The sequence below is a fragment of the Gekko japonicus genome, unplaced genomic scaffold (genome assembly GCF_001447785.1).
Source record: "Gekko japonicus isolate JY-2015 unplaced genomic scaffold, Gekko_japonicus_V1.1 scaffold538, whole genome shotgun sequence".
Taxonomy (NCBI): Eukaryota; Metazoa; Chordata; class Lepidosauria; order Squamata; family Gekkonidae; genus Gekko; species Gekko japonicus.
Window position 1 is genome coordinate 242,464 of NW_015168062.1, and position 11,413 is coordinate 253,876.

Genomic DNA, 11,413 nt, shown 5'->3' on the forward strand with positions numbered 1-11,413 from the left:
AACATGGGACGTCACATTCTATCTTCGGCAACGCAGTAAGGACCTGCCAGCACCCTCCTCCAGGTAGGTCACTGCTCGCTAATCTCCCATGGGTGTGAAGCACAGAGACCACGTCGAAGATAAACAGGTTGCTTACCTGTAACTGATGATCTGCGAGTGGTCATCTGTGCATTCACACCACCCGCTCTCCTTCCCCGCTGCTGTCAGCTTCTACATTTTCAATAGGGGTTGATTTGCGGCGGTTTGAAGGAACTGGCGGGATGTCCACGCCCTCCCCTCTGGGCATGCGCAGTGGGGTTCCTGCGCATGCCCGAGGTCTGGGCACGAAAATCCATTAAAAGAGCTTGCTACAATGCCGATCGATCCAGCGCGTGCGCACTAGATCCCATGGGTGTGAATGCACAGATGACCACTCGAAGATCATCAGTTACGGGTAAGCAACCTGTTTTTCTCCCATCTGCCATTTTATTCTCACACGAATTCTATTGAAGCTGAGAAAGAATGACTGGCCAGAGATGACCCAGTGAGTTTTCTGGCAAGCAGTGATTTGAACGTGAGTTACCACAAACCTAATCCAACACTCTAACCACTGCATCATACTGGCTGTGAGAGCCAGATAGGAGCAACAGAGAAGGGAAGGATGATCAACAATGAGTAAGGAGGGCAAGGAGCATAAAATATCTGTTTTATTGCACAAGCCTCAAAGTTCAAGATTTTAATTAGGCAGAATGAAAGAGGAAGAGAGAGGGAGACTAACAGTCCTTAGCCAAGGGCAAGGGCTCAGCTTGCTCTGTGCTTCTTTCTCCTCCTGGTTCCTCTTCCATTTCTTGCAACTGACTAGGAGCGAGCAATCTTGCAGTGCAAGAGGGGCTGTGGAGGGGCCGTGGCTCAGAGGAAGAGCATCTGCTTGGCATGCAGAAGGTCCTAGGTTCAGTCCCTGGCATCTTCATTTAAAAGAATCAGGCAGTAAGTGATGTGAATGACCTCTGCCTGAGACCCTGAAGAGCCATTGCCAGTCTGAGTAGACAATACTGACCTTGATGGACCAGTGGCCTGATGCCATATGAAACATGTTCCTGTGTTCAAGGGAGCTCAGGATGGCATCTGGAGATTTTGTTTGCAGGCAGGCCAGGCAGAAAGAGATAGATTAATTGAGCTTTACATATACATTCCACACATGCATTAGACTAATAGTGATCTATGCTCACCCCCCAAAAAACCCCAACCCTGCAGTTTCAACAAACCATGGGTTTGGATCCACAGAATATTTCCACTCACTACATTTCCACATCCGTGGAAGACCTCCCTCGTTCTTGGAGGTCCCCTAGGGTATTTTGGACTGCAGAAGAATGGGGGAAGCAGGGAAGTCCTTCTCTGCCGACAGAAACCCCTTCCATCCGCAGAGATATTGCACAGGACGCAACCCGCTGTCTAAACAAATCACAGTTCTGCAATCTCGGAATACAGCCACCATTTAACACTCTGAATAAGAATGTGCTTCACACAGAGTTAGGAGCCTGCCTGCCACCTGCTTAGCTGCCTGTTTTGTATCCCCACTGACAAACCAGCTGCTCTGCCCAAAAAAATAAAAGGGAGAAAAGGCTGCTTTGGAATTTGTTTTTAAAAACCCATGTTAACTACTGCTAATGATCTGAGTTTTCTTCAAATGCCTATAAAATCAGTTACAAACTACATCCATGAAGCATTAACCGTGCTGGATGTGTGACGTCTCCCTAACTGGATTACAGGTTGTACAGTTACCCTTACTCTTTTGCAGGAAAAAAATTAAATCATGAATACAACGTTTCTGTTTATAGATCAGCATTATTAGAGATAAGGAGTTTAAAGAAGAAAAGGAATCAGTCACGGGGGGAAAAATACATCTCCACAAGAGTTTACCTCATTAGGATGAATGGTTTTTATAAATCCAAGCATGGTGGTGATCAGTAATCAATAGCAACGTTTACAATCCTGTCCAGACCAAGTTTAAAAGTTAAACCTTTAAAACAGGAGTGTTGAGCTCATTTGTTATGAAGGCCGGATCTGACATAAATGGGACTTCATTGGGTCAGGCCATGTGTGTCATAAAACATGATGCCAGGTAGCAGAGAGATTCCACTGGAGACCCACATTAGGAGGAAGGGTGTTAAAACTAATATTTCTCTGCAAAACTGGAGTTCCTTGAATTTGTAGAACGCTATATTTTAACTGTGGCTGGTCCCAAACCTCCCCTTTTTCCCCACCATAGAGAACAATGGAGGGGATGGGGGCAACCTGTTTGGGGGCCCGTAGAATTGGACCCCCTGGTCCAATGTTCTTGAAACCTGGTGGGTATCTTGGGGAGAGGCTCCAACAGCAACCCTGTGAGTTTGGAGCCTCTCCCTCAAACCACCTCCCCTCCAGCCCCATAGAATATACCCTATGGTTTTGCCATTGACTTCAATGGCCCATAGGATATAATGGGGCCGAAATTGACATTCCGCTGGCAGAAAGACTCCCCAATGGCTGGTACTGCCGAAATTGACACGCAGGAGTCTTTCTGCCCACCGAAATTGATTCTGCCTGATTCGGCCACCAGCCCAGGATGGAGCCTGTGGGACTGCTGACAGGTGGGGAAGTTGTGGGGCCTTGGTAGGAAGTCAGGGGGCCGGGCCCCAGAATGCTTCAATGTAGCTACAGGCCTGCTAGGAGGGTGTGTGTGCTAAAACTAATATTTCTCTGCAAAACTGGAGTTCCTTGAATTTGTAGACATCTATAGTTTAACTGTGGTTGGTCCAAAACCTTCCCACCCCGCTGCCCTGAAAAGATGCCTGCCAAAAATGGAATGGTGGGGAAATACTGGGATTTGGCAATGCAATTTTTAAAAATAAAACATCAAGAAGAAGCACAAGGATCACAGCAGGACGCCCTGGGGCCCCTACCTGTGAGGAGGATAACAGAGGCTAGGAGCTGTGGCTGGGAAGGAGAGAGGAATGCACCCAAAGGCCAAGAGCGCTGGGACGTTTGGCAGCCCTGCCCTCTGCTCCCTGCACTCAGAGGCAGCTCAAGCTCAAAAGAGCGAGTAGGGGCAGGGGAGGAGGGAAGAGAAGGGAGCCCCACTCACAGGCTGGATTAAAGCCCTGGGCAAGCCGGTTTAACCCCTGCTTTAAAACAATGAGACTTAACTTCCACCTAGAAGAAAAAGAAGAGGAGACTGGATTTATACCCCGCCCTTCACTACCCAAAGGAGTCTCAAGAGTGGCTTACAAACTCCTTCCCTTCCCCTCCCCACAACAGACACCCTCTGAGGTCGGTGGGGCTGAGAGAGCACTGACAGAAACTGCTCTTTTCCAAGAACACCTCTGACAGAACTATGGCTTGCCCAGGGTCATCCAGCAGGTGCAAGTGGAGGAGTGGGGAATCAAACCTGGTTCTTCCAGATTAGAGTCCGCGCACTTAACCACTTCACCAAACTGGCTCTCATAAGTATATTCAGAGTTGAAGGCTTATACTGCAACAGTACCATTCTGTAAGGCTTGAGGATTTCCTAAACAAAATGTGAAACAGAAACGCCATATGCAATAAGAAATGTATTTATAGTATTTGTAGCCTACCTCTTCAAGACACCTAACAATAGAATTTAAAAGTAGTATTAAAAAGCAAAAATATAATCAGCAGCAGCAGCAAGAACACAATTCCCACTCAGACATCAGACCTTCAGTTTGTTTTGAATCCTTTGCAAGAAACCTCAAGCAGCCTAAATTTTATGGACGATACTGATCCACAGCCTTGAACTGCTGTAAAACCTACGCAAAACAATATATTTGTCTTGGAATTGTGTGGAATTGGAACAAACTGTGTTTGTTTTAAGTTGCATTTCACGAAGCCATTCTTTAAAAGCTTTTGCGACACAGAATAGCATACAAGCAGGTCTTCCACTAAGCATATACATTGCTTTTCCTATGTTTCCATCAGCCCTTCCCTGAGCTATCTTCTGTGCCTTCTGATAGTACCCTTCCAGTCTCCCCATACCAGCAGCGTGAAGGTCTACCTTTTACACTGATGCCAAATAGTCTTTTGTTTTGTTGCATTCAGAAGTTATGCTAAACTGTGGCTCATAAAAATGGTTTAATTGATCTTACAGGTGTACTACCTTTTGACTGAGTGCTTGAAAAAACTGGCATCAAGATACCAGTCCATCACCTGAACTTAGCAGTATCATGTCCCAACAATGGGGGTACTACCTGAGCAAAGACAACAAAATCCTCAAAATGATATTATAGCATTGGAAAAAGTGCAGAAAAGGGCAACGAGAATGATAAGGGTCGGAACACTTTCCATATGAAGAAAGGTTAAAGCACTTGGGGCTCTTTAGCTTGGAGAAACAATGGCTGAGGGGTGACATGATCAAGGTTTATAAGATTATGCATGGGATAGAGGCGGTAGAGAAAGAAGTACTTTTCTCCCTTTCTCACAATACAAGAACTCGTGGGCACTCAATGAAATTGCTGAGCAGTCAGGTTAGAAGGGAGAAAAGGAAGTACTTCTTCACCCAAAGAGTGATTAACACATGGAATTCACTGCCACAGGAGGTGGTGGCAGCTACAAGCATGAACGGTTTGAAGAGGGAATTAGATAAGCATATGGAGCAGAAGTCCATCAGTGGCTATTAGCCACAAGGTATAGATAGGAACTCTTGGTCTGGGGCAAGGGATGTTCTGTATTCTTGGTGCTGGGGGGGGCAACAATGGGAGGGCTTCTAGTGTCCTGGCCCCACTGCTGGACCTCCTGATGGCACCTGGTATTTTTGGCCACTGTGTGACAGAGTGTTGGACTGGATGGGCCATTGGCCTGATTCAACATTGGCTTCTCTTATGTTCTTAGATCTCAAAGTACTAGCCAAGCCTACCAGAGGGACAAGGCGTAGGAGGCAGAGATCAACTCTTTTTTTATGCTCCTTACAACCAAGCATGCTATGCAGAGGTCAGCATGACAGACTCCAATCTGGGAGAGCCAAGTTCAAATCCCCACTCTGCCATGGAAGCTTGCTGGATGACTTTGGGCCAGTCACACACTCTCAGCCTAACCAACTTCACAGGGTTGACGTGAGGATAAAGTGGAGAAAGGAAGAATGCTGTAATGCTACTTTTGATCTCCACTGGGGAGAAAAGTGGGGTATAAATGAAGTAAATAGACTAGTTTATGGAAACAAATTATTGTCTGGGATAAACGTGTTCTCTGTACAAGTACAAAGCTCTTTTGTGTGCTCATAAGGAAGTTATAGTCTTCTAAGCATTACAGGATGTATTCCTGGAGGGCCCCATCATCTTGGGAAGGGCTTTTCGGGAGCCGTGCTTCCTGAAGTAGCCTCGTGTGCAAACAGAACAATGCCTTCAGCATTTGAAGACCAGGTAGTTATTCTGACTGGGTAAAAAGGTTGCTAACAATTTTTAAAAATACTTCTGACATTATTTTGGTAGCTGCCAATCTGGCCTATACACACATGTGTGTGTGTTTGTGTATAAACAGGTAAGAGTGTCAAGGACCTTTTTTTGGCACCTTACTTATTCTAGCTACTTACAATTCTGTCCTCGCTGTACATGTCCCACCATTTGTCAGGGTAGTAGCCATGGAGGAACACATGGCACTATTCATGTGCTTTTTACTTACACTACATTTAGACCACATGGATTTTTAATAACATTTAGTTTATACAATTCTGCTTCTTCTTATTTTCAGCATGCATCCCCTACACTTAGGATGAATAAGAGTTCAACATACATCTATACATATATAACAAACACACACATATATATACATACACAAACACATATACATATATTTATATCAGAAAACCTACCTTGGTCACAGTTTTTCTACCATCTCATCCTTACTTTCCCATTAAGTAGAAGATGTTAGCAGCACAAACTATCTTCCTGAAGTTAAATTCTAGAAATGGGCCATTAGTTCTTTTGAAATTAACAGTCAGCTCCTAAATTCATAGGGTTGGATCCAGTGTTCCCTCTAAGCTGAGTTAGTGTGAGCCAGCTCACAGTTTTTTAGCCTCCGGCTCACATGTTTGTCTTAACTCAGGAAGGATGGTTCCAGAGCAAACTAATTTATGTAGTAGCCAAATCACTTGCTCACAACTTTAATGCCAGTAGCTCACAAAGTAGAATTTTAGCTCACAAGACTCTACAGCTTAGAGGAAACAATGGTTGGAATCCACCATATATATATATATATTTTGCTCAATCTCAACCAATGCCCCTCCTTATTACAATTCCCATCCCACATGACTTTTGTCCATGCAAGTCCCATGATCTCCATCCAGGATAGACTTTTTGGTGGTCAGAGGGGACTCCCTCCTCTATTTTTCACCAGTGAAAAAAGCTGGCTGGATCCAACCTATGGAACTGAAAATGGCAAAGAGAATCTTGTAAAGCAGCATTCAATATTGAGCCTACAAACCAAGTTTAAGGAACCTTTAGAGGCGGTAAAATGACTCCAAATAAAGAATACTTTCCACAGAGTTACAAATGCTAGCTGTATCTGGTAAATGCCTCTTCTGATTATTACCTCTTTAAAATTCTTGGATGCCACGATATTGTCCAAATTCTGGTCCAGCACCAAAAGCTTATCTTGCCATACAGAGGAACTGGGTACAATAAAGAACCTGATGCTTCCATTTTTTATACTCTGAGTACTACTTAATCCTTAATTAAACTCTGATACAGAAGCAAGGAAAAAATGCCATTGGGGGGCCTGCCCCTGGCCCAGTAGTAAGGAACCCCCAGTTTAGATTATATGTCCTGATTGCAATTCTCAGCTCAGCCTTTTAGGACTAAGCCCTGTTGAACTTACTTCTGAGTAAGCATGTCTACAACTGGGCTAAACATCAAGCTGCTGATTAAAAAAAAAGTCCTTATAAAATAGGGTTTTTAAAATATTTTCCATTTTAAAATTTCCGATCCTTTTATAGTTTATCAAAAGTACGATTCACTTGTTTCACACAGAACAGTGTGTGAAGATTATCCTACATTGTAAAGTCTGGCCTGCTTTTTTTAAAGGTTTGTGGAATGTTTGTTTTGGATTCCATACCTCCTTGCTTCCTTATGAAACAAACTAAAGAGGCTTTACATAAGAAATCAGAACTGTCAAATTAGGCTTAGATGAATAACCTGATAATGCAGATGCTACATACCCATAATTCAAACATTTATCAAAAGGCAAAAGAATCTGAATCTTAATCTTTCCTCCCCTGAAACTGCTGCTTAACTTTAATTATCCAAAGGAATCTTGCTCCCCACATAACTCAGACTTTATCCTGGATTCTTGCGACGCAGACATTAAATTCCAGTCAGCAAGAAGTATTACTGAGCTTTATGGAGCCATTAATCCTAGACTCATCCAGCAACAAAACAATTTCCTTCACTTTGCTTATCGCAGAACCACAAGTTCTGCCAATCCCCTTTCACAGTTAGGTTTTAGCCCTCCAAAGCTAAAAACTATTAGAAGAAATATAACCACTGCAGTATGATTTTCTGTATGCAATTAGTAGTCTGGTGTGGTACTTTTCATGCATATTAATTACTAAAAACTGCAAAGTATCTCTTAGAGAAAGAACTTAGGCATGTTTCCTAGGGCCATCTCTGAAAGGTTCCCCCTTCAAAGAATATCTTCTGCATGAAGTCATACTAAAGCAGCCTGTGAACAAGCAATTGGGGGGGGGGGGGGGGCCTGCAATCACCCTGCCTCTAAATCACATGGGTCAAGCAGGTGTCTTGGGTTTAATGCTTTCAACAGAGCAATAAAAAGCCCCAAACACTTGCAGAGCACCTGATTTACATTACCCATTTACTTTTTAAAACAACAACCCGCTGGAAGCAGCCTAGCTGTATCACACTGTCACAAGAACATCCATTTAGGAACTGAAGACCTTAAGGATCACTTTCGGTGGCAAATTTTCACCACACTGCAAGAGTTTAAATAACCAATTCCCACAGTGCCTGATCTCCTACATCCTCTGCACAGTTCAGGATAGGACCAGTTTAGCAAACATTCCCAAACAATGATCACCTGTTGAGGGGAAACTGAGGAGAACTAAACTAATATTTGCAAATTTCATATAGGAAAGCAAACAGAAAAATGATTTTGTATAGGAAAAACTAGCTGGTAACAAAAACAACAACCCCAGCCTCATTTGTTTTTAAATAAGCAATATGCTTTTCCCACACAATACTTGTTTTCAAGCTACAATTCATAGAATCGTAGATCTGGAAGGGGCCATACCGGCTATCTAGTTCTTGAGTCTGAATTTAGCTCTCACTCAGCATACAACATATCATCTGACTGCTTAATACTCACACGTAACAAAGATGTCACTTGTTTCTCTTCATTATTTATTTAAGTTATGGATTGCACTTTTCATTAAAAAGCTTTAAGGCAGCTTATGAAATCAAATTAATATGTTATTTATTGACAATGTAACTCTGTGTAAGATTGTTCTAGTCTGAACCCATTGATGGATTTAGACTGGAGTAGCTCCTCATAAGATTGCACTGGGAATTACTAAACAGTCCTGAACTACAACACCAGGCTGTACAGCCTGGCTCACAAATTCTTCTAGAACTGTGGCCACAAGATGAACATGTGGAACCACCTGGTCTATCTACACCAGTACAGACTACTCTAATTGGCAGCAACTTTCCAGCATCTGGGATCATCTCCTGCATTACAGACACAGATGTTGACCACTAAGAATGAGACGTCTCTGACCAGAACTCACTGCATGCTCACTGCGACCAAACATCAACTCACGAACAACATATAGCTATAAAGCAATGTGAGCCAGTTTTGTGTAGTGGTTAGGAGTGTGGACTCTAATCTGGGAGAACTGGGTTTGATTCCCCACTCCTCCACATGCAGCTGCTGGTGTGACCTTGGGTCAGTCACAAGTTCTTTCAGAGATGTCTTGGCCATCCAGTACAAAAAGCGACCAAACATCAACTCACGAACAACATATAGCTATAAAGCAATGTGAGCCAGTTTTGTGTAGTGGTTAGGAGTGTGGACTCTAATCTGGGAGAACTGGGTTTGATTCCCCACTCCTCCACATGCAGCTGCTGGTGTGACCTTGGGTCAGTCACAAGTTCTTTCAGAGCTGTTCTCTCGAGGACAGTTCTCTCAGAGCTCTCTCAGCCCCACCTACGTCACAGGGTGCCATTTGTGGGGAGGGGAAGGGAAAGATCGTAAGCCACTCTGAAGCTCCTTCGGGTAGTGAAGGGTGGAGTATAAATCCAATCTCTTAGTCTCTCTTCTCTTCCTCTTCTTACAAGAGCAAGAACAGGTAGAAGATAAAGGCAGTTCTAGGCCACATGGGCTCCTGAGATGCAAGAGGGGGTTAGACAGATTCATAGAGGGTTGGGCCCACCAATGGCTGCTAGCCATGGTGAGTAAAGGTAACCTCCATATACAGAAGCAACATTCTTCAGACGATCAACAACACTGGAGGGAAAGCCTTGGCCTCTACACCCTGCTTGGCCATTGTGTGAAACAGAACGCTGGACTAGATGGAGCGCTGGTCTGATCCAGCTGGGCTCTTCTTATGTTCTTATCCATTCTCACACTATCATACAACATGCAGGTTGGGAGGATGGACCAATGAGAGAAATAATATTCATTTATGGGCCCCAAGGCGATGAATTGGTAGGAACAAGCAGGAAGCAGCATGGGACTGGAGCATGCATCATAGTTGCCACAGGAACACCCCTAAAAACCACCTTCCCATGGCGAGTCCCACCCATACCATTAAAAATTCAAGCTCTCCCCTGATAGGACTCAGCAATCTGCATACTCCATAACCCCTCCAACAGCTGAAGACGCTACATGGACTTGGAATGCAATATTTTCACACCACATGGTATTTGTTTTTAAATTTTACAGGCCAGATACAATTCCTTCACCACAGGAAGTCTGAATGAGCATCATCCCTTTGGCAACTAATGCATGCTCTGGCTCATAATGGCAGGAAAAGAGGGTGACATGAATGAAGAGATGTAGGCCTTGGGTCTTTCATACATACTGAGATCTTCAGTTTAAGAACTTTGGCCACCTCTGATCTTTAGCTTGCAAAAGAAGAAGAAGAAGAAGAAAAATAACTCAAGTCTGTGGGAGAGAAGTACAAGTCTGTGGGAGAGCAAACTCTTAGAAGTACAATATTTCAAATTAGAATAAGACATTTTAAATGATAAACAAAATAAGAGTCCAAGCTTTAAACCTGCCAATTTTTAAAGGAATAGAAAAGTATTTGGCAAGGCTGTTTAAAATATTAGCCTAGGCTCTAGTCTTCATTATTTGTTGAGTAACACTTCACGCAACATCTGGATCACATCAAACTACTAGTTCCAAGCTCAAAACTGCTGTTTGCAAAACACACCCGCTCTTTAAAATGCTAGACCAACCACACATTGACGCTATAGGGGTTTTTCCCCCTCCTCCTAAATCAGCGGGCATATGGAGCAAGCATTTTTCCAGGGGAAAGTGACAGCATATACCACAACCCCCATCCCCCTAGTTATTCAGTGCAATGTCATTTTTGACAGATGTCTATCACCCCCACCTCTGCATAAAAAGGCCAGTTACATTCAATACAGTTACCCACTCCAAAACATTTATGCATGCCACAGAAGTGGCTAAGGCTGCATGGCCCAAAAACCCCTCGCCCACAGGGGACTGCTGCTTACAACTATTCCAGGTGAAGTCATGCCTTACCTTTTCTTTGGTTCTTAAGAATCTCTGCAGAGCCTGCTGGGTTAACTCTCTGACCCGGATCTGTCCATCCTTACAGGGAACCACTATCCCTGTCTTGCCAAAACACACTGTCACTTTCATCTCATCCAAATGTGTTATTTTTAAAATAATAATAAGTAGATAAGGCCTTTTTAGAACAAGGGTTTTGAAAAACGGGGAGGCGAACCGCTTTGCAGGCGAGGGGACCAGAGAGGAAAGGAACCCTGCGACAAGAAGGGGGCAAAACTCCAAAACAAAACCCCACAGTGTGTGTGGGGGGGGGGGAATCAGACAGCAGCAGGTGTTTGTGGGGGGGGGGGATCAGACAACAGCATGTGTTTATGGGGGGGGGGGAAGGAGGGCAGAGAAAGAGAGAAAAGGAAGAAGCAGAGGGCCGGCCAGAGCTGTTCAGGAACGGAGGCAAGCCAAGGCAGGCATGGCCTTAGAGAAGCGATAAAACAAAGGTCAGGGGGGGGGACCAGCTGCCCAAGGAAGGGGAGCTGGAGGGAATTCGAGGCGGGAATTTGAAGTCTACCACAGGAAAAGGGGGGAAGACATAGGCAGGAATGGGGGAGGGGGGATACTCTGTCTCACACACGCCCCCCCCTCTAAAAAAAAGAAGAAACACGTTATTAACTGGGGG

The 11,413-nt window shown here is 44.1% G+C and overlaps 1 protein-coding gene across 1 annotated transcript in view; it reads right to left on the minus strand.

The window, feature by feature from the left end:
* The window catches only part of LOC107113239 (partitioning defective 3 homolog B-like), a 195,197-nt gene extending 184,325 nt beyond the window's left edge, over nt 1-10,872 (minus strand). The window contains exon 1 of the mRNA XM_015414539.1: nt 10,753-10,872. Coding sequence (XP_015270025.1) covers nt 10,753-10,872 — 120 coding nt within the window. The remainder of the gene's footprint in view (nt 1-10,752) is intronic.
* Between the last annotated feature and the right edge of the window lie 541 nt (nt 10,873-11,413).